The 25,007-nt window shown below is 51.8% G+C and overlaps 2 protein-coding genes across 2 annotated transcripts in view; one reads left to right on the top strand and one right to left on the bottom strand.

Moving 5' to 3' along the window:
- The window catches only part of KPNA7 (karyopherin subunit alpha 7), a 121,300-nt gene that overhangs the window by 38,602 nt on the left and 57,691 nt on the right, over positions 1-25,007 (top strand). The gene's annotated exons all lie outside the window — the stretch shown is intronic.
- The window catches only part of LOC122209351 (myosin-16), a 61,655-nt gene that overhangs the window by 25,452 nt on the left and 11,196 nt on the right, over positions 1-25,007 (bottom strand). Inside the window, exons 11-27 of the mRNA XM_042921101.1 lie at positions 24,455-24,723; positions 22,642-22,812; positions 21,029-21,208; positions 19,244-19,370; positions 18,409-18,467; positions 17,180-17,267; positions 16,277-16,394; positions 14,952-15,072; positions 11,201-11,337; positions 9,777-9,858; positions 7,268-7,441; positions 6,140-6,367; positions 5,013-5,117; positions 2,542-2,628; positions 2,157-2,302; positions 946-1,036; positions 418-474 (exon numbers count right to left, since the gene is read on the bottom strand). Coding sequence (XP_042777035.1) covers positions 418-474; positions 946-1,036; positions 2,157-2,302; positions 2,542-2,628; positions 5,013-5,117; positions 6,140-6,367; positions 7,268-7,441; positions 9,777-9,858; positions 11,201-11,337; positions 14,952-15,072; positions 16,277-16,394; positions 17,180-17,267; positions 18,409-18,467; positions 19,244-19,370; positions 21,029-21,208; positions 22,642-22,812; positions 24,455-24,723 — 2,240 coding nt within the window. The remainder of the gene's footprint in view (positions 1-417; positions 475-945; positions 1,037-2,156; positions 2,303-2,541; positions 2,629-5,012; positions 5,118-6,139; positions 6,368-7,267; positions 7,442-9,776; positions 9,859-11,200; positions 11,338-14,951; positions 15,073-16,276; positions 16,395-17,179; positions 17,268-18,408; positions 18,468-19,243; positions 19,371-21,028; positions 21,209-22,641; positions 22,813-24,454; positions 24,724-25,007) is intronic.

Below are 25,007 nucleotides of genomic sequence, written 5' to 3'. Positions count from 1 at the left end.
CTCACTGGCTCTCTGGTCTCATCCTCATCTAAAGCCTCCTTCCACTCTTTGCTGGTCCTTTAACATCTTTGTACCTGTGCAGGGAGGTGCCGTCTCATTCCCTCCGTCTAGACATTCTTTCCCTCGTCAGCCTGTTGAGTTCAGTTCTCCGAGTTCCCAGGCTCATGTTGTCTCCTCTGCCTGCGCTAGGTGGGGCCACGCCACGAATCGTATCTTTACGCCTTACATCCTAATTAATACTGCACCTGTAGCACAGTGCCTGATGCACGGTAGGGGCTCAAGAAACAGTGAGGGGCTTTTCAGTTGGAAACCTGCCCTCCCCTCTGGTGCTTTCCTGAGTGGAGTGTCTACTTATGGTTGGATCGTGGCTGGCACTGGGTCCTTAGACTCAAGTAAGTGTAGAAGTAGTTCATTTACCTTGGCTCTCATTGCCCTCTCAGCTTCCAGTTCTTCCTCCAGCTCCTCAATTCGGGCCTAGCAGACAAATCGGTGGGGGTGGAGGGGTGGGATTTATCTCTTCTGTGTGAAGTTACAGACTTACCCACTTGACCTTTTAGTAGGGAAGTGATGGAAAGGGGCTGAGCATGTGATGGACACTGTCAAAAGCAGAGGGAAACAGGGCACAGAGAGTATGTGCAATGGTCCTGAGGCAGGGGAGAGGCTGGGGTATGAGACCCCTCAAGGAGCCAGCATGGCTAGGGAGTGGGGGGCGGGAACGCTGGGTGACAAGGTCAGGGAGGGGGCAGGGGCAGATTGTGGAGGGCCTTGTCCTCATAGTGGGGGCGTTGACTTTAAGCCTGCATGAGGTGAATGTGGATCAGTGTCAAGGACTCTGGGGCAGCCTTGCTCCTCAGGAAACCCAGGCGGCCAAGCAGCTGATGGGGGCCAAGGTGCCTGGAAGGGCATTTCAAAAGGAGAGTTGCGCCTTCTCGGTCCTGAACACACCTGATGCTCCTTCAGTTTCCGCTGGAGTGTGGAATTCAGAGACTGCTCATCCTCATACTTGGAGTTGACAGAATTGATTTCCATATCCCTCCTGCAAGAGAAGGTGTGATCTCCTGAGGAGGCGCTCTGAGGGGATACCAGCCAGCTGGTGAGGGAACAGAACCTGGGCTACCGGAGGAGGCCTTGAACCTCCTGAAACCCATTCATCCCCTAACCCCCTGACCCTCTGCGGTGACAGCCCAGAAGGTCTCGCCCTACAAAAGCCCTCAGAATCTGCTGCACAGGCCTCCCACTCACTCATGCATTTGTTAATCTGGCACACGTTTATTGACTGTCTACTATTGCCGGATGCTGTTTGGGGCTCCAGGGACAGATCCGTGAATAAACCAGAGAGAAATCGCTGCCCTGGTGAGCTTACATTCTAGGGGCTCCAGAATCACATGGGCGCTTTGCCTTTTTAGGGAAAATTTCCTTCCAAAAACTTTCCACAAAAGGCTGTCTCCTTCTGATATGTGGGTTACACGTGTCAAGGAGCCATGTGTGAGAACTAAGACACCAGAAACCAAGTAGGTGAGCAGGATGGTCAAGGTCACATGCAGCTTCTGGGTGTGCCACAGAAGAAACGAGCCGCGATGCAACATTAGCCACACGCGTCTCACAGCAGCTCGTGGAGCTGTCAAACTGCCTTGGCAAAATGTACTTCAAAGTTGTGTCGTCCAAATTCTGCCCCCTGAAAGCTTGTCCGTCTCCTAATCTCCATCCCCTCAGCTTCTTGCTTTAGTTCAGGTTTATACCTGACTATTGCAGTAGCCTTCCGGTTGCCTTCCTGCTTCCAGTTTTTCTCCGCTCCACCTGTCCCCCATAGTTACTGCCGCAGTGATATTGAAATACCCCTCGACTCCTTGTGATCTTTGAAAGCCCAGCTTACAGGTTTCTGCCAAGACTCCCTGCCTATTGGGGAGGGGCATTGCTCAGTACCAGCCCCCTTTCTGGCGCCCAGCTGGCCCTGTGTGAGACTAGGAGCTCCCTGTGGATGGGCAGCGCCTACTGTCCCCTCCCTATGTGCTCTGTAGCGGGCACCGTGCCTGGCACATAGCGGGTACTAGGGACGTGCGTTAATACATGCGAAGCCCTCAGCACGGTGCCCAGCACCTGGCACCACACAGAAAGTGCTAATGTTACGGATGAAATGAATGACCGCACGGGCGTACTTTTTCACCACTTCCTCGAGGTCCAGCTTGGACCGCTCCATCTCGTTGAGGTTGTCAATGGTTATCTTCAGGTCACTCTCAGCCTTCCGACGGGCCTTCTCCACCTCCGCCCGGATTTTCTTTTCTTGTTCCCAGTTATCCTCCAGCTGCAGAAACAAGAAGAGCGAGAGAAAACACGTGTGTTGAGGGGAGTGGGGTGAGTCTGAGGCCAGAATGCAATTGAGGAACCAGACTGGGCCTGGTTCCTTAGCTGTGGCAACAGAAAGGCCCTCATTTCCTCAGGGGGACGTGTCAGTCCAATTCCCCAAATGTATCTGAGGACCCTGGGCCCCATGACAGACCTGGCCCTTGAGCTATAGAACTGGCCCCAGCAACAGGGCATTACCTCATGGATCTGGGTGCTGAGCTTGCTGTTGGTCTTGGTCAGGTGGTTCACCTTGTCCTCCTCAGCTTGCAGGTCGTCGAGGGTTTTCTGGAAGGAAAGATCTTGTATGTCCCACAAGACATGCAGAAGCAGCTGAACAGACCTAGTTCTCTGCCATCACTTCTGAGCTGGGTCGAGTTGACTTCAGGGAACAGCTACTGAGTCCCTGGCCCTGGTGCCAGGTGAGGCAGGGGCAGACCCGAGCACCCGTTAGCTGGAGGTGGGCCCTCAATGGTCAGTGGGGCTCTGGCTCTCCATGGGGCATGCAGGAGGTCTGTTGAGGAGCTTTTGTTCGCCACCATGATTGGGGGCCCCACTGGCACTTAGTGGTTCCAGGGATGCTGGACATGCCTCGCTCTGGACAATCCGGTACCGTGAAGCATAATTCTGTAGTCCGCACACTTGATGCCCCACCCGGGCATTCACGTACGTAAAACAACAGTTCTACTCTTCTAAACCCAGCAGCCAGGACCACTGGACACATAACTCAACTTTTTTTTTCATTTAGTATACACTATATTTTTAAAGAATGATCTACCATGAAAACTGAGAGATTTGTTATTGTCAAAATCTCCCTGAGAGTTCTTCACCATTTTGTAAAGCCGCATCACTGACGGCAGCCACACTTTGCCGTCAGCGTCACCAACACACCCTCTGTGCCCGTCCGTCTTCGGCCACCTAGGCAGGCTCGGGTGTTCAGCCGACTGCTCACGACGTCTTCTAGTGGATCCGCCTGAGCGCTTACACACGGACAGCCCCGTTATTTATTATAAATTACATTCCGTTCATTTCCCCCTTAAAAAGAAGGGCACTCTATTGATTCTTTTGAAGGTATGTATTAGCTGTAATAATGTTTATTTTACGATAGTAAAGAGAGGCTTCCAAAATGCAGTCTGCCCTCATTATTTGTGGGTTATCTATTTTCCAATTTACCTACGAGCTAAAATTTATGTGTAATCCCAAATCAATACTTGTGGTGCGTTCATGGTCATTTGCAGACATGCGCAGAGCAGCGAAAAGTTTGCGTCTTCTGGAGCGCACATTCCCAGCTGACGTCAAATAAGATGATGCCCCGCCTTCTCGTTTCAGCTCATACTGCAAACAGGTGGCTTTTTCACAGTCTATTTAGTGCCATGTTTTTTTTTACATTTTTTGTGCTTTTGTCTTGGTGAGTTTGGCTCATAAAATGGTGCACCAAGCACACTGGTACAGTGCTATCTAGTGTTCCCAAGCACAAGAAAGCTGTGCTGTGCCTCACAGAGGAAATTTGTGTGTTAGATAAGCTTTGTTCAGGCATGAGATACAGGGTTGTTGACCGTGAGTTCATTGTTCAGGAGTGGACAGTGTGTACCAAGTAGTGTCTTACACAGAAACACACATAAAACAAAGTAATGTATTGATTGATGAAAACGTGAAAAGAGGCTTGCAGGAACCTAACCTTCTATTTCCCCTTAAAACCGAGGTTCAGTGTTGGGGCGCCTGGGTGGCTCAGTCAGTTGGGCATCTGACTTTGGCTCAGGTCATGATCTTGAGGTCTGTGGGTTTGAACCTCATGTTGGGCTCTGTGTTGACAGCTCAGAGCCTGGAGCCTGCTTCGGATTCTGTGTCTCCCTCTCTCTCTGCCCTTCCCCTGCTCACTGTCTGTCTCTCAAAATTGAATAAATGTTAAAAAAAATTAAAAACAAAAACGGGGGTCCAGCATTTGTTTATTCAGTGTTTGTGGTGACTTTATAGAACATAACTACCTGGGATAATGAGAATCGACTGTATTTGTTATAAACGGGGGCTCTGAGTTTGAAATGGTTGAGGGTTACAGTCTAAGGGGAAGTATTTCCAGAGGCAGCAGAGAGAGGCACTAAAGGGGATGTGCTGTGGGTTCATGGTGTCAGCAAACACGGCGATGGGGGTCTGCTGTCCGGTTCTGGGCTTCAGCTTGCTCTCTGCACCTGTGTCTTCAGAGCTAGGAAGTGGTCTGTGCCAAGGTCAGCACTGGTGGCTGGTCAGAGCTGGCTCTGCCTCCAGGAGCCTGAGCCCATAACGGTCAAACGGGTCTCCTCACAAGAGCTCATGCCCTTTGTCGCCAAGATGTATTGGGGTTCACTGGTGCTTTAGCACCGGCAGGGCACTCATCCTGATAAGTCTGGGGACTCTAGCTTCCAGTGCACCTGGGACCATCTCCTCATGCCCGCTGCCCCTCTTTCACTCTCAGACTAGTCTGGGTGGTAAATTATATGGTCGCCCCACTTACAACAAACTTGGGAGGAGAGCAACAAGACATGACAGTGCCCGCTACTCTGATGAGGAAATTGAGATTTAGGAAGACTGACTTCCCTAAAGGCCCCAGCTGAGGGGCAGCAAAGCCAAGATTTGAACCAGGGTCTCCAGTCTCCGAGCTCCACCTGCTGTGCCAAGTAGAAGCCCATGGTGCCTACCTGGTGCAGCTCCTCCAGGGCCCTCTTCTCCTTCTGGAGCTTGGCGATGGAGTCTTCACGGAGAGAGAGGTCCCCGGTTAGGGTGCGGACCTTGTGATCCAGGGCCTGGAAACAGGAGCAGGAGAGGGACAGGCCTTTAAGGCTGGGAACAGCCTTGGAGGGGGAACAAAGAGGGAGGCGCTTGCTCCGAGAGGGGGGCTTTTCAGCTTGGCTGCGGTCCAGAGTCATTTGGGAGCCTGAGAAATGCTAGTGCCCAGGGCACACCCCAGGCAGGTCAGAATCTGAGGGTGAGGGCAGCAGTGAGAACCACCAGTCAGGCCTTGGCTCTTCAAAGCCCGGCCCTCAGCCGTCAGCGGTGTCTGAGAGACGTGGACCCTCGGGTCCCAGCAGACTTGCCGATGCAGAACCGGCATGTTATCAAGATGCCAGCACTTTGTGTGCACATCAGAGCTGAAGAGTCACGGGCTTAGGCAGCATACACCTTCCCCTGCTCTGGATCCGCCCCCCCCCCCCCCCCCCAACTTGTGAGGGTAAGAAGGGGGCTTCGGGGCCAAGGGCCCACCAGATGGTATCAGGAGCCAGGGGCTCCCCCTGGAGCCGACTGGAAGGGCAGCAGCTGCTTGTTTGGGCAGAGATCCAACAGCTAGTGGTAGCCCCACGCTAGAGAGAGGGTTGTCTCTTCCGGGAAGAGGGGAGGAGGCAGATGTAGTGAAGAAGAACCTTCTGTGAGGGGCCCAGGGACGCTGAGTCTGAGTGGGCCACAGGCTAGCACAGACACCTGGGTTTCACGGGCACGAGGAGAACCAGTCAGTCCTGAGCCTGGATGTCACCATGAGGGGAAGAGCCCTCATCCCTCCAGCTACTTTGTCCCGACGGAACTTTCTGCAGCAACAGCCACGTTCTCAGTTCAATGCGGTAGCACTAGCCTCGTGTGGCTATTGAGCACTCGAAATGCTGCTAGGTCAACAGAGGAGTCACGTTTTCCGTGGCGCTGAGTTAAGTTAAACTAGCCCCATGTGGCTGGTGGCTAGGGTCCTGGGCGGTGCTGCTGAGGGGACTCCAGGTGGGACCCCCACAGGGTTTCCTGTTCCCGAGGAGGGTGTAGTGAGGCCCCAGGGCCTCCTCACCTGCTTCTCCTTCTCTATCTTGGCCAGTGTGGTCTCCAGGCCCTCCAGGTCCCGCTTCAGGTCACTCATCTCGCCCTCCAGCTTGCGCTTCGTGGCGCTCAGGGAGGCCGCCGTGCCCTCCTCCTCCTCCAGCCGCTCCCGCATGTCCGAGATCTGGCTCTCCAGCTCCATTTTCGTCTTCATCATCTGGGTCAGGCGCTCCTCGGCATCTATCAGGTTCTCTTGCTCCTGGTGGAAGAAAGAGCGCCGGTCAGAGGGGGTCCCACAGGGGTCTGGGCAATGGCCCCGAGCTCCTTGTGATGCGTGTGACAGAACAGAGTCTCGCAGTGCCGTCCCCAGGCCACCAGCTGCATCACTCGTGAGCTGGTTAGGACGCAAGATCTCAGGCTCCACCCGAGACCTGCTGTGTTGAAATCTGCCTTTGAACAGATCCCGGGTGGTCAGGTGCACCTGAAGGATGTAGCCAGTGGTCCAGGACAAGTCGAGGACACACAGGCTGCACACCGCCGGTAGTTGGGGCTGAGCCCGGGGGGTGCCTGTACTTCTGTCTGCCAATGGGGAGTGACTATCTGCCCAAATGACTCCCAGCATCGATTTAGCACCTTTGTGTTAACGAACCATTTCCCACCCACAGTTCCTCCTTATAACGACCCCAAGAAGCAAGCGAGACAGATGTCACTGTAAGCGACGGTTTAGAGATGAGGGACCTGATATTCGGAGGAGGTGGGGTCGTCAAAGGTCAAACGGACAGTACGTGGCAGAAGAGGGACACCCTGGGTGTCCACTGGGGTCTCCCCAAGATGGGGTCAGTGGTGTAAACAACAACCAGCCACAGACTCAAACCAGACGAGCTGTGTGACTTTCAGTTCGTGGCATAACATTACTGAAATTCAGTTCTTTGTCTGAAAAATAAGGGAAATCATCACTGTGAGGCATTAAGGGGTGGAGCCCATGTATAGGTGCTCCCGTAAGCGGGTGATTCTTTTATTACGGGGGTCTCTCTCGTATGCTGATTCTCCGAAGGCTCACCCCCCACCTGCCTCCCTGGGTCTGGCTCTTAGTGGCCCCAGGGATCCTGGTAGTTGCCAGGGCCCCCAGCTCCCGCCCTCCCTCCGGGGCCCCACATACGGCCTGTAGCTGGATGGTGAGGTCATTCTTCTCCTGGCTGAGCGTGGCCATCTTCTCCTCCAGCTCCTTTACCCTGCTTATCAGCTCCTGTGTCTTGCACATGGCGTTCCTCAGCTCCTCCTCCTTGGCCTTCATCTCCTCCTCTTGCCGAGCCACATTCAGGAGCGGCTTGACCTGAGTGGTGGGCGACACCCTATGGCGTTAGGGGGATGGGCCGCGGGGGCTCGGCGGTGGGCTGTGGGCTCTCCCTCAGACAGGACCTCACACCCCCATCGGGGCGGAAAGCAGCCATGAGGGAGTCCCTCTCCACAGATGCCAGGAAGTATCTCTCGCCTCCACAGAGAAGGCCCGTCCTTGCCTAGGACCAATCCTCAGGGGTCTCTGCGATCCTGACAGACACAGTTAGGTGTTCCTCGGCGTCTAGCCCCATTCAGGGCTCACACCGTTCTCTAAGCTGTGCCTGGCCGAGTTCAAGCTCCAGTTTCCCTTGCCTTTCTCCCTTACGGGGTCCTCCTCCTTGCTGTCTCTCTCTCTTCCTGTCTCCCTATCTCTGTCTCTCTCCCTGTTTCTGTGTCTCCGTCTCTCTGTCTGTGGGGACCTGGGATACTGCAGAGGCAAGTTCACATAAACGCACAACTACGTGACATTTTTATTCAGTGAAAGCCTACCGGAACGTGTTGGGTTTTTTTCCCCCTGACTCATCCTATCTGGCTTAGATAAGACTAGAGCGTAGTTAAAAACTAAGAGTAAAGGATTTTTATTTTGTTTTACTTTTTTTACTCATTGGAACAGGACCTTGCTCTGCCATGTTCAGTTAGTGAAGTGTTGCTTTCTAGTAAAGAACAGAGAAGTTTCCAGGCTTTGTCTCCTCATCTTCTCTGACCACTGGTGTCCTGCTTGGGAGGAATCTTAAAGGCTGTTGGTCTGGGGCTTCCCAGAGGGCAACACAAATACCGAGGGGGCAAGTGAGATGGATTTAAGCCTTGCATAGAAATGCTTTGATTTTCATTGTTACACAGTTACTTTAAAAGTAGCTTTTTTAAATTTAAAATTGTCTCATGTTTATATATTTTGAGAGAGAGAGTGAGCTTGAGCACAAGCGGGGGAAGGGGAGAGGGGGGGGGGGGGAGAGAGAGAGAGAGAGAGAGAGAGAGAGAGAGAGAGAGAGAAAATCCCAAGCAGGCTCCACACTGTCAGCACAGAGCCCCATGTGAGGCTTGATCTATAACTGTGAGATCATGACCTGAGCTGAGATCAAGAGTCGGACACTTAACCGACTGAACCACCCAGGCACCCCTAAATTTCTTATTTTTTAAATTTATTTTTAGGGGTGCCTGGATGGCTCAGTCGGTTAAGTGTCTGACTCCTGATCTCGGCTCAGGTCATGATCTCACAGTTCATGGGTCTAAGACTCACATGGGACTCTGCCCTGGCAATCTGGAACCTGCTTGGGATTCTCTGTCTCCCTCTCTCTCTGCCCCCCCCCCCCCCCCCCGAATGAACTCTGTCTGTCTCTCTCAAAATAAATAAACAAACTTAAAATATATACAAATAAAAAGTAAAATAAAAATTTCAAAATAAAAAAGTAGCTGGCATCAGGAAAGCTCAGTCATGGAACAGGTGGGGGAAGGACTGGTAACGACCGAACTTTGAGAAATGCTCATCTGGACTGCTCTGGGATCTCAGGCCCTCGAGGGGGCTGGCCTGTGTGGGAGAGCCTTTGGGGAGGCAGAACTTACTATCCCTGCTTTGAATCTGTGGTCAGCACTGAGTGTTAGAAAGCGCTTTCCCATGGGGAGGGGAAGGAAGCTTCCACACGAGCCGTGGGGGCCTCAGGGCCACCAGAGATGACCTAGACCCTGATCCACCCTCCGCATGGCTGTCCCTTGAGACACCACCATCCTCTGACTCCTGAATGCAGCCCTGCATCCGGCCTCTGCTGGTGCCCAGCAGCACGTTCCCTTTGAATGGAGGCCCGAGGTGGGGACCCCATCACCCAGTATGATTCCACCTGCACCAGGAGGAAGGCTCCCTGCCTGCTGCGTTGGTTAAGGGCTGACTCACTGCCCTGCCCTCTCAGCTGTCTCGGAAGGACCTGGGAAATAGGCCGGATCCCACGATTTCCTGAGCTCGCTCCAGCTCTGAAGCTGAGGACCTCACTGAAGGAGCTGAAGATGCCTCAACATGTGCAGGGGGAGGGGCTGACGACCAAGCCCCCATTTTGTACTGAGGGGCTTTCCATCCTAAGGGGGTGTTATTTGGAGGGATGACATGAGACGGGAAGGTCCTCTGTGGTTTTTCTCAGGGAGGAATTAGCCCCTGACCGGAAGGGGACTGGATTCCTCATTTGTCTCCCAGGCACCCTCATTTGTGGACTGTCCCTGCTGCATCCTGTAGCCTCCCACCCCCAAGAGGCACCTCCCCCCCAGGACTGCCCCCCCCCCCACCCCCTCGACACACACAACGCACTGGTAGCTGCAGCCCAGCTAGCCTGGCCCCTCAGCCCTACCTTGTTGTATAGCTTCCACCAGCCCCAGAAACGCAGCTCCAGGAACTTGCGTGTGTTCCGCTGGATGACTTTCAGGCCGATTCTGCAAAAAAAGGAAGCCGGGGTTCCCTGGATGAAAGTGCAGGTGTCAGGGCCTGGCCTCCCTGATGGAACGGTTCCACCCAGACAGCACAAGGCTGAGACAGACCACTCATTTCTTCTTACATTTCCTTCCTTCCTCTCCCTCACGGGAAATCACCCATTACTCTCTGAGTCCTATCCATTCTGCGGTCTCTGGAACCCGCCCCCCTTGTCCCCTCCAGCTTCACTGGACTGTCATTTACCGAGGACCTCCTGCGTGCCAAGGCCCTGCTGTCCTACACTCAGCCCCTAACTTGTGTCGCTGCCTTCAGTCACGGTCCCAGGGAGGGGGTCGGGGGGCAGTGGATATCAGGACCTCATTATTGTTATTTGCTCATTACTGTTTTATTACTAATACTATGCCCACAAGGAACCAGAGTCAACCACAGGTCAGCCAGGGTAGCCCGAGTTATTTTCTGATGAGCATTTTAGAAAGATGGCTGGAAAACACAATTCAGAGGGCAAGGATTTGGAGTGAGGACTTCTGGATTCCAGTCTTGACTCTTTCTGCCTGGACCTGGGCCAGTTCCTTCACCCTTCTGACCTCAGTTTCCACATCTGCGAAGCAGGGGTGCCGGCCCTGCCTCCTCCCTCTGACAGTGTCATCACATGGACCAGTAAGGGGAAGTCTGGGAAAGTGACTTGTAGGCTTTAAGAGAAGGGTCTGTATTAGGTGGTCCCTCTTATGGGTTGAATTGTGTCCCCTCCCAAAAGATCTGCTGAAGTCTTAACCCCCAGTGCCTGTGAATGTGACTTTATTTGGAAATAGGGTCTTTGCAGGTGTCATTACTTAGGTTAAGATGAGGTCATACTGGAGAAAGGTGGACCCCTGACCCGAGATGGCAGGTGTCCATATAAGAAGAAGGAAGGCCGTGTGGAGACACAGACAGAGAGAAGGTCTTGTGAAAACAGGCAGAAACTGGACTGATGTGGCCATAAGCCAAGGAACGCCTGAGGCCACCAAGACTCCAAGAAGCAAGAAAGGATCCTCCTTTAGAGCGTTCGGGGGGGAGTGTAGCCTGCAATATTCCTTGACTTCAGACTCCTGGCCTCCAGCGCTATGAGAATTGCCATTGTTTTAAGACACCCAGGTTGTGCTGCTCTGTTCCAGCAGCCACAGGAAGCGAATACAGACCCCGAACAGGGTTCTCTGGGCCAGTGGAGATGTCGGCGCCCTCCCCTCATCTCACGGCCCCGAGTCGCTACTGGAGCTGACCGCTGGGTGTGTGGCCGGGTCCCCGGTCATTCTGCGTGGATGCGCGTGGCTTCAGTGGCCCCGCCCCACCCGTGTTTGTGAGTGCTACCTTCGCTCCAGCATCTTCTTGAACTCGATCCTCATGAGGAAGCCCCGCAGGCGACACTGCAGCATTGTCATGATCTTGGCCAGACGCTCGTCCCGCATGTCCTCAAGCTTAGCCAGGATGCCCGCTCGGAAGAATACCTGTGGGAAAGGCACACTCCTCTGCACGTGGCCCGGCTGTCGCCGATGGCGGCCACTTGTGAGGGAAGCCCCAGAGGTTCAGAAAGGGCCTTGAAAGTTAAGAGACCCAGTCTGGTGCTGGTGTTTGAGGCCCCTTGGGAACAGCTGGCCCTGGCCTGGACGTCCCCAATAGCGGGGCCACTGCCAGCCTCTGTGTCTGTTTCCTCTCAGCCTCCTATGGGTTCCAGCTCTGGCCTTGCACTCGCCGGCTGGGTCACCTTGGACGTGTCTCCTCACATCTCAGGGCCTCAGTTCCCCATCTGTGAAATGGGGATGTTGATCCCTCCCTGACAGGGCTGCTATAAGGAGTAAATAGAGATAACTGGGTGGGAAAGTCTCACGTAAACTGTGAAGTGGTAAGTAAAATATGATAGGTTGGGGCACCTGGCAGCTTGAGCATCTGACTCTCGATCTCACGGGTTCATGGGATCGAGCCCCACGTTGGGCTCTGCGCTGACAGCTCGGAGCCTGTTTAGGAGTCTCTCTCTCCCTCTCTCTCTGCCCCTGCCCTGCTCACACTCCCTCTCTCTCAAAATAAATAAACATTTTTAAAAAATGTGTTAGATCGTCATAATCCTCACTGCTGTGGTGACTGCCCAGCACGACGGTGGCAAGGGGCCTCCTTTACTGCTGTGCAAACGGCCTTTAGACAGTCACGGTCTCCCAGGATCTGGGAGTGGGAAGAGGGGGTGGTATTGGGCAGGGGAGAGGTTGACTTTGTAGAAAGGATACAGAGCTTTACCAGTGCTGCACAGTTTCAGGCACCCAGCTCTGGTGTGTGTGAGAAAGCTTTGCAGTGGGTTAGAAAGATCAGGAAATACCCAACTTTGCAGTGTGTTAGATCAGGAAACACCAGATTTCCAGCAAATACAGATTAAGGTTGCAAGGTAACATTCACTCCTCCCTCCACCTGTGACTTTTAAGACTTTTCCAGAGCACAGGTGTTGGCACGGTTGTGGATCAGGGGAGGGTAGGTTGGCACAACAGTTTTGGAAAAAGGGTTGGCATTCCCTCATCAAGTTAGTTGTTTGCATACCCTGAAACAGTCAACTGTCCTCTGCCGTGTTAGTACATCTCAACCCCGGCTGCACATCTCTCCTACCTCTCCTACCTGGAGGGTTGGAAAGATACCGATGCCTGCACACAGTGATTTCAAACAATTTCTGGAGTGAGGCTCAGGCATTGGTATTTTTATCCCTCCCCAAAGTGATTCTAATGTATAGCCAAGGTTGAGAATTTCGTTCTGGAGAAACCTCTACACGGGATCATGTGCAAAGATACTCAAAGCAGCATTTGTTGATAACTGCAGGGGGAAAAAAAATCAATTTCCAAGGGCAGGAGAAAGGATAATTGTTATGTGGCTGTCTGAGGCAGCATGATACTGTGGTGACAATGAGTGAATGTCCTGTACTGACCAACAAGGATGAATCTTGGAAACATGAATGAGTGTTAGAAGCATGCTACAGAAGATTATGTCGAGTGTGGTACTTTCATGTGCATATGTGACAAAACTATTTTTTAAAAGGCAGGGGGATGGTTAGCATTCGGAGCAAGGGGTTACTCCTGGGGGTGGGGAGGAAGGGGAAGAAAGAGATGAGAAGAGATTCTGGATTTTTAAGTGGGCCCATGGGTGGTGACTTTATTATCAGTTATGTTTCATAATGTAACATCTTTTTATAGGCTTCCAATAGGACATGATAGAAACTTCTAGAGGGATAGAAGGAGCCAGGAGACCTGTACCTGGCCTCAGCCTCCTTGGATGTGCTATGTGACCTTAGCCAAGCCACTCCCTCTTGGGAGGCCTCTAACTCCCCTCCTGTTCAATGGGAGTGCAGGACCCTGAGTCCTCCCAGCTCTAAGACTCTGTAACTCCACACCTTGAGGCCAGGAGCAGAGTTCTTGATTAAATCCTTTATGCGGATGCTATGGATACCAACAGGAAAAGAATGGAAAAGAATGCTCCCTCCACCTGCCTTCCTCCCCCACAAAAACCCAAAGAGCTAGCTAGCCATGATGGGGTAGAGACATTGGGCTTGATTTCATAAAATGTTTCTTGATATTTCAAAATGAATTGTCATTGAGTTGTGTCCTTTTAGGAGCAGTGAGGTGAGCATGTGGCTGGGTGTGGGGACACAGTTTACAGGCAAAATCATCCTGTTCTCTGTTCTGCCTCTGCCACCAGAGCCTGCCTGGTCCTCGTGCCAAGCATGATATGGCAGGGACAATGACTGAATGTCATGTACCAACCAACACGGTTGAATCTTGGAAACTTGGGTGAAGCTTGGAAAGCTATCCCCAGGATCCCCAGGACTCTACCTGGACCTGAGGTGCCTAATGCAACATTGAACAACAGCAAAATGCAGTCCATTCGCCCAGCCAGTAACTGCATCAAATGTTGGCAGCAGCAGCCCCATCCCCTTTCCCGTGACCCAGTGTCGTGCGGCCTGGGGCCTGCTCCATTCTGCCTAGTACTGTGGAATTGGGCACATCACCTCCACAACCCTCTCCAGGCTTCCTCAAGGTTCCGCTCCTTCAAAGGTGGGGGTGGGGAAAGGAACCGGTCTCTGAGGTTCTCTCCCACTCAAGTATTCAGCGACTCTATGAGAAAACCTGCAGTGTTCCTATAAGTCAATTTAGCTATACACAGCATGTCTCAATTGTGAAGGAGGCCAGAGCTCGCAGTTCTGGAGGATTCCAGAGCAGCGTTACAATTCTGCTAATGCTCACTACCACGAAGCAAGCTCTAGGGGCTTAGGGACTCTTCCTGTTCTGTTCACTGGTGTATTCCTAGAGCCTTGAACCATGCTTGGCACACGGAGGTGCTCTATGAGCATTTGCAAAGTGTCCGCATCCTCTACCAAGCCTGTAGGGAAGCCATGTTGCCTGTGCCATCCATGAGACTTGGAGAGGTAGTTGATCTGTCCTGGGCTACACAAAACTAGGCTTTGAGCCTGATGCTCCTGAATGTAAAGCTAGTACCCCTCCTGGGTCGCCCTGCTTGTCATGTTGGGTGCAGTCTGGTTGGGCAGCTATAGATGGACACCTTGCACCATTAGCCTGGCTGGCCCTTACAGTCTCGACAAGACTCTGCAGGGCCAGGAAGTGGGACAGACACACGGCAGCCCAGGCCCTGTGAGTCAAGATCAGGCAGCCTCTCTGAGTCACCCCCAACTCACCTGCCAGCTCAGGGCTGGAGCTTTCGGTGTGGGTGGGCTGGGATTATGGTGCTTTGCTCTCAGACCTCACCCCCACACACATACCTCCATGCCCCAGTAAAATCCAGGACCTTGATTCTGATTGGGGCTCATACAGTCCTAGGAAATAACCTACCATTTATTATGTACCTGTCCAAGCTGGGTTCTCACCCACGTTATCACTAATCACCCCCGAATCCCATGAGATCAGCTGTATCAGCCCTACTTTTGCAGAGGAGGAAACTGAGGCTCTCAGCAGCCATGGGGCTTGCCTAAGGCAGGCAACTGGTCAGCGGCCAAGCTGGAACTCACACCCTGAAGCCCACCTTCTTGGGACGAGGCTGAGTGGTAGAGGGAGGGAGTATCACCAGAAGCCCCTACCTTGGTATGCCCAATTTTGTATTCATTCACATCCAGGTCAATGGACCCGAGCAGCAGCTCTGAGGCCTTCTTGTTGTCTACAAACCCCTGAGGAATCACATTGGGGTTCAGCACTTGGTACCTGTTGGGAGAGAGATGATGACAGCCACCATCACGCCCAAGCTGGCAGTTCAGGAAGTACATCCATGCAGTTGACACATCCATTGGTCTTTGTGATGGCCTTGGAATCATGGTTAGACCTGTTCTGCAGATGCCCTCGGCAGGCACTGGGGTGGGACTGGCAGGAGACATTGGGGAGTGAATGTCTGTGTGGGTCAGGAGTTCAAAGGGCTGGTGCTTCTAGAAATGAAAACACTAAAAATTTTCCTTCCTGATCTTTTCTTCCAGACATAGGAGAAGCACTTCTTTTTCTGGCCTGCAAGCAGCCCCCTTTGTGATTTAGACAAGTCCTTCCCTGTTTACAGCCTTCAGAGGGCTAGGACAGGATGACCTCTAATGACTTGTCCATCAACCTATGGTCCTATGTTCTAGCATGTAGGGAGTGGGTAGAAGGGAAATAATCCCTAAGGTGGAGGTGTTACTTTGGGTTCCCCCAGAAGCAGACCCTGGGACAAGGTATCCAAATGCAAATAGTTTACTTGGGGGATGGCAGAGTTGGGGAGGGGGACAGGGCAGTCAATAAGAGGCATGTTATCAGGTCAGTTATCAGAATGGGCAGCTGGGGATTAATGTTGCTAGGGGGTACTGGGAACAGTGGTGTGCTGAGACCAACTCCTACCGGCTGGCAAGAGCCAATTGGGTGAATCTCTCCCCAACCCCACATTCACTGGTGTCACATCGCTTGGCTTGAAATCAGCCATGGGAGTGTTTACACCATGGAAATCTAAAAACACTATAAATCAGGGCTTTTTAATTTCTTAATTTTTATTATTTTTTAAAAATGTAACCTGGAGAGCCTGTTGTTAGACATTTATCTGGGAGCCTCACTCATAGTTAGCCCACCAGAAGAGTAAGGGAATTGAAATACTGATATGCCAGTTGTCTGTAAGTCATTGGTTATGGGCCGCTCCTGGGGAAGGCATTAATTCCTGAGACTTTCAGCCTGCCAAGTAACAAAGCTGGTTCAAGAGCCAGAGAAAGCCCTCAGGCACAGAAATGCAGGTTCTGGCAGTTGAAAGTCAGGCCAAGGTGTACTCAGGTAGTAACAGTGAGCTGGTATCCGTCATCGTACCCATAGCATCTGCTACAACAGGACTATATTTATCAATCAGTCCATCCCTGGAAACTGAGAACTGTACTCAGGCTATCAGGAAGACATCACTCACCTCTGTTTGAACTCTGGGTACTGCATCCTGTTTGGGAAGCCCTTCCTGCAAATACGGATGCCTTCCAGGACTCCATTGCAAGCCAGCTGGTGCATGATCAGGTGGGCATCCACCACGCCTGCCAAGAGGGAGGGTGCAGGATGTAGTCAGTGTTCTAGGGTGGCACAGGCCACTCCTTGTCACTGCAGAAAGCTAACTGAACATCTGTGTTGTCAACCCCAGTCTCCTCCCGTCATTGCACGCAGGGCCCCACAATTCAGCCAAGACCAAAGGCCCTCCTGAGTATGACTTCTAGCTGGTTCTCACCCAGCCAGAACATGATTTTCGCTTTACAAAACAGCTAGAATATGATTTGGGGGGATCCATTTTGGGGGATCCTTTCAGTGCCCCATTTTGTGCCCTAGTCATCCCTCGTGATTAAAAGTGAACTTAATTCAGGGCGCCTGGGTGGCTCAGTCAGTTAAGTGTCCGACTTCGCCTCAGGTCATGATCTCACGGTTAGTGAGTTCAAGCCCCACATTGGGCTCTGCATTGACAGTGCAGAGCCTGCTTCGAATCCTCTGTCTCTCTCTCACTCTCTCTCTCTCTCAAAAATAAAGAAACATTACAAATTTTTAAAAAAGCGGATTTCATTTATACCTGGCTCACAGTTTGTGTGCAACAAACATTAGCTATTTTTATTAACGGTTATTGTTTCATTGGGTCAAAACTGTCGCAAGTTTGAAAAATTGGTGGGAGGAGAGGTTGGCAAAGAAGAGAAACAATACTTAAGGTTTCAAAAATACTAAACTGCTCTCTACGTGTTCACTATGTTAAAAACAAGAAAGGGTATGTAGTTTAAGCAAACACTAACTTCACAGAGCCTGAGGACCTCCAGCAGGGAGACATGTCCCCATGATGTACCTGATTGCTTGAACTCGTTGGGGACAATGCAGCGGACAAAATGGGGAGCCGTGCTGTGGAGGGTGGCCATCAGCTTATTCAACTGCTCCTGGGGGTGGAGGAAAAAGGAGAAGAAAGACTGAATTAATAAGCTCAGTGTTGGTGTTGCAGGATACCGATGCTCAGGACAGGTCTTCATTTAGATTTCAACTAATTCACGTCTTTTTAAAATTTTTTTAATGTTTATTTACTTTTGAGAGAGAGACAGACAGAGCGTGAGCAGGGGAGGGGCAGAGAGAGAGGGAGACACAGAACCCAAAGCAAGGCTCCAGGCCCCAAGCTGTCAGCACAGAGCCAGACACGGGGCTGGAGCCCACAAACTGTGAGATCATGACCTGAGCTAAGGTCAGATGCTTAACCGACTGAGCCACCCAGGTGCCCCTAGAGTGCAATTAATTAAGTTAAAATGTAAATTCAAATTGAGTTCTTCTGCTGCACCAGCCTCTTTTCAAGCACTCACTAGCCATGTGTGGCTAGTGGCTACCATCATGGATGGCATATTGGGCAGTGGCCGTCTGTCATCTCAGAGGGACTTGCCCAAGGTGACGTGGTTTTCAATAAGCAGGGCCCTTCTTGATTCAGCGCTGGCTCATCATAGAGTCTCGATACTAGAAGGAACCATAGTGCCTGTGAGGACGAAGCCCCCCCCCCCCCCGCCCCCCCGTTGTTAACCTCCCTATGGAGGTTCCCTCCTCCTCTGCTTGGATTCCTCCAATGAGGTAGCCCACTCCACTTCCAGGCGGCTAGATCCTTGGCAAATATTGAAATCTTTCTTCGGGTCACATCTCCCTATTGGCTGCCTTTCTACACTTTGGAACATATCCCCAGTAATGCCCCAAATCTGTGGAAGTTGTGACCGGCCTAGAGGATCTGCCAGCCAACTCTGGGGCTCAAGATCTTAGGCACTGATATCTCCAATGATGCCACTCCCTGGGTTTCAGTCCGAAATGATGTGGTTGGACTGAACCATCTCTAAGGGTCTTTTCTGCTCTGAGGTCCTGTGGTTCCGTGACCCCTTTGGAAGGAAACAGACTCCTTACATGGAAGAGGCCACCGTAGGCGTAGAAATGAACTCGTCCTGTCCTGGGCTGGGAGGTGGCAGCCAGACCACCACACCATTAGAAGGGAGTGTTCAATGGAAAGGAGGGTTCACTGGATGCACAGTGGCCTCTGGGGCAGCCCCTACTCACCCTGTAGAAGTTGGAGACTGTCATGAAGGAAGACCCCCTCTTCTGCTTCTTGGTTCCAGCTGAGGAAGAAAAACACACGTTTCATGTCAAAACGCAGCATGGAGACAGGCAGCCCCATTCAGTGCTCCATGTCGAAGAGACACATTCTCTGGTTTAAAAAGGCTTTTCTTAGGACTAGGTGAGGTGGGGGCCCTCACACCAGGAAAAGGACATCTACCAGGGAAGGGTTGAGTGGGATGACCATGGTCTAATGGTCAAAAGGAGTGCTATGCTCTCTGGAGAGGGTGTAGCCCTTTGTGACTTAGGGCTACACATAGGGACAAACTGTTCCCATTGCCTGGGCGGGAAGAAGAGCCTGCAGACCATCTGGAGGCATTGCACGTTGGTGGTGAAAATGTCAATGAATTCAAGGAAATTTGCAGCTCTTGCCCCACTGAGTGGCCGCCACCTTGGGCAGCTCCCATCCAGGCCGTTCCCTGTGGGCCACACGACCTCGATTGGGTAGGAGGCAAGGCTGGGCTTGGCCTGAGCCTCAGACAGAGGAGAGCGGGGAGCAGAACATAAGCACACGCATTTGGGCATCTACTCTTCCAAAGCAGTATTGCTCCACCCAGAGGTGACATGGGCCCAGCGGGCAGTACAGTTGACGGAAGCTCGCAGGATGCGTGCGCACCTCTCCACTGCACTGTCATCCATGGCCTCCCTCAAGTAACTTGTCACCCATTCATCCACTTCGCAGGAGTTGAATAAGGTGAGTTTTGTTTCCTTGTTTCCATTTTGGCCACTAAAGGGCATCAGCACAGGGGGACTGGACACCACAAGGGGTCATTCATACCTGGAGCCTCCTCTTCTTTGAAGAGAAGGGCCAGTAGCACCAAGGATGATTTCTGGAACAAGCCCACCACTGTTTCATTCAGGGGGTCTTTGTTCTTCTCCAGCCATCCAGTGATGTTGTAGCCCACCTGGAGGGGACAAGCGCCAGTGGTTACCTTCCAGGTCTAGCATCCACCTTTTGGGTCCCACAGCCAGAACCTCTACCTACAGGTTCTGCCTGCTCTGGGTTCCCAAGATCAACCTCCAACCCCATCTCCTGGGGCTTCAGCTCTTGACCTGATGACTTTCCTGGAGTCCTGGGATGTCCCTGAACCACAGTAAGAGGTGGAGGCCCCACTATCTGCTTTCTTGGGCATTTGCAGTTTGCCTGTTTAGGTCACCCTGTCTCCGAGCTTTCCCCACAAAACAGGACTCCCCAGCTACTTTCTGTTGGGGTGTGACCTCCTCTTGCAAGTCTGGTTTGGCTGGCTACTCTGAGCCTCCCTGACCTCCTGGCTCTTTTTCTACCCAGGTGGGTTGATCTTCTTCCAGGCTCAGCCCTTGCTCTGACTGACTGGCCTCGACCAGGGAAATCCTGAGCTACATGAAGAGCTCCCTACAAGGGTGTCTGGTCTCCCCTTGCTCAAGGGCACACATCCCTTGGCCATTGCCTGGTGGAAGGGGGGCTCCATCCAGCCACACCTGGGATCCATGTGTTTAGTTAATTGGACATCCATTAATTTCTATTTCCTGTTTTGCTACGTGGCCCTAGCTGGGGAGGCAAAGAGGAAGGCACATTTCAAATTCTTCCACTGAACGTAGGGAACCGAGGAAAACAGATAAGAAGCAGAAACCTTTGGGCTTTCCTTCCCCTGTAGAGCATAAAGACATTCATCACCTGCAGGCCTTACTTTAGAGCCTTCTTGGAGGTGCATAGGTCCCATTAGACTTTGAATATTCCATTGCTATCAATACAGAGCCCTCTCATTTCATCGTGGGAGGTGAGGCGGAGCACAGCAGTCGGCCTCCAAAGCTGCTGTTTACTCTACTTGTTGGCATAATTCATTTTGCAAGTAATTGGCATTGTTATGGTTGATGAGGTCATAAAATCCTGGCCCCAATGCCCGATTCAAGAGCAGCTTTCCTGACAGCTCTGTGCTAAGGCTGCTGTTTCCCTGCAGTTAAACCCACAGAAGCTCAACAAACTCCAGTGGTAACAGGGAGCACGGGCGTTTACAGCAATACCGCAAATCACAGGGAAATAAAACACATTCTCAAGAGCTGGCTGAACAAACGTGGTCTCCCCTATCAGTTATTCAAATAAGAAGCTAATTCCCTCTTCCCCAAGGACTAAGTTTGTCATGAGTGAAAAAGCCACTCCAGAGATGTCGTTTTGTTGCTTTGGTGGCCATGAGCCATCAGAAGGATAAGTTAATCCATTGGGGGATAATTGATAGGCTCGTGGACTTTTTTCCCTTTTTTGCACGTGTTGTAAATTCTGTCCAAGATCTAAGTGCAGCTGTCAAACCAAGGGCCGCAAACAATGGTGTGGCCCTGGCAGGTGAACTGCTGGTGGCTCTCTGGCAGGCATCCTTGGCTGGATTGCTTTGGATTTCTCAGAGGGAGAAGTGATGAGGAAGTATGAGTCAGGGGTCATTTCACTGAGCTGATCACCCTGTTCTATGGCCGCTGCACCAGCTGGAGGCAGGAAGCCTCAGCAAGGTCACGGCAGGAAGGACCTACAATAGCCAGAGCTGCCTGCAGCAAGAAGATAGATGGCCCCAGGAGGCGCCAACAGGGTACTCACGGTGCCTGCATAGTGGATGAGCTCGAAGTGGGCCTCGGGCCCCTTGCCTTTGCCCCCCTTGGGCTTGAGGAAGTTGCTGGACTTTCCCAGGTGGTTGTCATACAGGGCCGCCTTGAAGGTGGCGTCGGTGGCCTTGGGGAAGACACACTGTTCCTCCAAGATGGAGAAGATGCCCATGGGCTAGAAGGAAGAGCGGTGGATGTTGTTAGAGGAGGCCATAGGACCCCAACAGGGCCACTCAGGTGTTGGCCTAGGGGTGGTGGGAGGGGTGCCCCAGACACCCGCGTGGCCAGCCAGGAAGCAGAACTCTGGGCATAGACCCTCAGGAACAGTGAAGTTGCTCCAAGGTCTGGTCTTCGAATGCCAAGGCCATTTACACTTGAAAGAGACTAGAATTCATTGAGTCTAACAGAAGGGGAGATGGAAGTCTGAAAGGGCTACTTAGCTCCCCAAATGCTAATCCCTCCCAAACAGTGGTGCCAGGCAGCCTTGGCCCTCAGGGAAATGGTGAAATCAGTGACACCCGTCCTCTCTGCATTTAATTCTCTGTTATCCGCTCCTGCCCTCCGTGACGTTTCTGGCTACCAAGAACCACATATGGTTCTTCTCACAGAAGAGGAGAGCTCACATGGGAGCTCATAAAACTGTCAGTGACTTAATATCTATGGAAGGTCTGGATTTCTAAAAATTTCTGGAAGAGGGCAGTGCTTAACCCCAAAGCTCAAACATGAGGGACATTTCAGGCTCTGTGACAGCCGGACAAGGGGGTATTTGTCGGTGTTAGAGGACAGGTGGATTGTGTGTGCAGCCTGTTTGGGGAGACTCTTTTCCTGGGAGGTTGAGGCTGGGCTCACATCGGGGACCCCAGCCTGCTTTCTCACCCCTAGGCTGAGTCTCAGAGACAACATATATTCTTTCTCCTATTTCTTGATTTTTTACTTTTTAATAATTTTAAACTTGCAAAAGAGTGCAGAATATTCCTACACGTCCTTCATTCAGCTTCTCCAAATGTTAATGCAAGCTTGGTAACGACAATGAAAACCAGAAAATTAAAATTGATACAATACTATGAACAGACTGTTCACATTTTGTCATCTGTCCTGTCAATGTCCTTTTCCTGTCCCTTTTCTGCATTTGCTTGAACAGTATATATTCTTGAACTAGGCCATTTGCTAGAACATTCCTGATGGTGTGACTACAGGGGTGGTGATTAGGTTGTCTGGGTTAGAACCTGACTGTGTTATTCACAGGGTGTATAATCTTGGACAAGTTTCTTCCTTTCTCTGTGCCTTAATGTTCCCATCTGTGAAATGGTTGTATTGTGTCACACACACACACACACACACACACACACACACACCCTGCCATATATATGGTAGCTTGTGATGATCCAATGAGTTGAGGCATACAACAGCCCAACTAATGGTGACCATTGCAATCACTGTTGTACCCATTTTGCAGAGAGGAAGCTAGAGGTCAGACCAACCAAGGTCATTAGTGGTGTTGCTGGTGCCACTTCCCTGCGGGTCCCCGTGAAGTCCCCTTCTGAGGGGCAAGCCCTGATCAGGGTCCTGGCCTCTCCCTTGAAGCCCCTCCTGTGAGCAGCGAGTTACCTTTTCCAGGAGGTCAATGCAGGCCTGCAGGTCAAGGCCAAAGTCGATGAAGACCCACTCGATGCCCTCCCTCTTGTACTCCTCCTGCTCCAGCACGAACATGTGGTGGTTGAAGAACTGTTGCAGCTTCTCGTTGGTGAAGTTGATGCACAGCTGCTCGAAGCTGTTGAACTGAGGAGGGAGGGCAGAGAGCAGCGTGTCAGCCGGGACCCAGACAAAGCCTCCCGGGGGCCGGGACCGAGGGACAAGTGACAAGCAGAGCTCAAATTTGCCGAGGGCCAACTAGCGTCAGGCGCTGCCCAGATGCCTGAACGCCGACCCTGGGACAGTGCTGCATCAGCCCTGCAAGAAGCCCTTCTCGGTGACCATCCCCTGCAAAGGCACAGAGCAGCTTAGCACCTGCAGAGGAGGGTGGGGGCAGAGGGGGGCAGAGGGAAGTAGGAGGGAAGGGGAGGACAGGGGGCGCCCAAACCTCGGATGCCGTCTCCTGTAGTTAATGAAAATCATTATGGAGGGGCGCCTGGGTGGCACAGTTGGTTAAGCATCCGACTCTTGATCTGAGCTCAGGTCATGATCTCACAGTTCATGAGTTTGAGCCCCACATCAGGCTGTGCACTGACAGTGCGGAGCCTGTTTGAGATTCTCTCTCCCTCTCTCTGTCCCTCCCCTGCTTGGGCTCTCTCTCTCTCTCTCTCTCTCAAAATAAATAAACTTAAAAAAGAAAGAAAAAGAAAATCATTGCGGAAAGAATCTTTTTTTTTTTTTTTCCAGGATAGAAATCATTTGAGAGGCTTTATGGATTCTGCCCTGCTGTGTGCCTTTGGACAGTTCTCTCTCTCTGTGTAGTTTTTTTAATCCTCATCTGTAGGATGAAAGGGCTTGAGGGGTTTACAAGCCTTTAACAAAAAACCAGAGAGTGCTTTCTCTTGATGAAACCCCAGGCTAAAGCAGAGGTGCCACTGTAGTCACAGAGCACACACACGTGCTAGACCCTGCACTGAGATGCCTCTGCTCAAAACCTGACGAGGCAAGAATGATTAGTGTCCCCATTAATACGTGGAGAAACAGAGGCACACGGCTTGGAAGTGGCCCAAGATGGGATTCGAACCCTGTTTGTCTATAGCACACACTTTGCTGTTGGCACACGTCATCCTCCCTTCCTCTCGTCCCTCCCCTGCTGGCTCTCAGGGGCTCCCCAGGATACCAGGGAGCACAGTCCAGAAACTCTAAGCCTCCTTCTACCTATGAAATTAAATGACTCTCTTGGAAACGGCAGCCAAATTAGCCTTTTAGAGCCTGAAAGAAATTGGGGTAAGCTTTTTTTTTTTTTAAATCCATCTGTGGCCAGTAGAAATTCTTAAAATAATAGGATAGTGGAGTGAAATGGACTTTATAGATCATCTCTCCCCGTTGGTTCATTTTAGACTTGAGAAAACTGAGGCTCAGAGAGGAATAGCTACTTTCCTAAGACCACATAACTAGTTGATGGCCAACCTGAGTCCAGAACCAGATCGACCAACTCCTAATCACGTGGCCTTCAGTTACAAAGATAAAATATTCCTGACCCACTGCACTAGCAGTGCAGAGGTCACCAGTGTTGTGCTGGTACATCAGCTTGCTCACTCGCTCTCTCCCTCCCTCCCCCTCTAAAGAAAGAAAGAAAGAAAGAAAGAAAGAAAGAAAGAAAGAGCAAATAACTGAGATTGGCCCGCCCCAGGTCCGAGATGAGAAACCAGAGAACCACGGTGAGAAGTAGCTTCTGGAAGAAAAATGGCCACCCCAAAGCAGAAACAGAATGCCAGGGCAGGCACACCTCAAAGATCTCGAAGCCGGCGATGTCCAGCACGCCGATGAAGAATTGCCTCTGCATCTTGGTGTCCAAGGTCTTGTTGATCCTGACCACCAGCCACTTGAACATCTTGTCATAGACGGCCTTGCCCAGAGCCCCGATGGAGTTGTGGCACTGTTCCATATTCTGGCCCTTCTGCACAAACTCATTGCCTACTTTGACCCGGGGCCTGGTGATGCCCTTCTGGAGCTCCCCGGAATTGAGACCCATGAGATGGGCAACTTTGTCAGCCACTGAGTAGGGACAGAAAAAGCAGGCGAGTGAAAGAAAGATGATGCCCTGCCCCGGAGAAGCCCGGTGCCATCTATCGTGTTTAGGGAAGGGGATGAGGGCAGGGTGGCAGAGACCCCGTGTTGCCAATGAGAAAACAGAGGTCTGAGATGGTTTCCACACTCGCTCAAGGTCAAGTGGCAAAGCAGAGTAAAGAAACCGAAACTATGGCTCTGACTCTCTGTCCTGTCTCTCTGATTATTATTGATGTCTGGACATCCAAGGAACATTCTTGGTTTATAGCATG

This window comes from Panthera leo, chromosome E3, assembly GCF_018350215.1.
Source record: "Panthera leo isolate Ple1 chromosome E3, P.leo_Ple1_pat1.1, whole genome shotgun sequence".
Taxonomy (NCBI): Eukaryota; Metazoa; Chordata; class Mammalia; order Carnivora; family Felidae; genus Panthera; species Panthera leo.
This window is presented reverse-complemented; position numbering and strand designations above follow the sequence as displayed.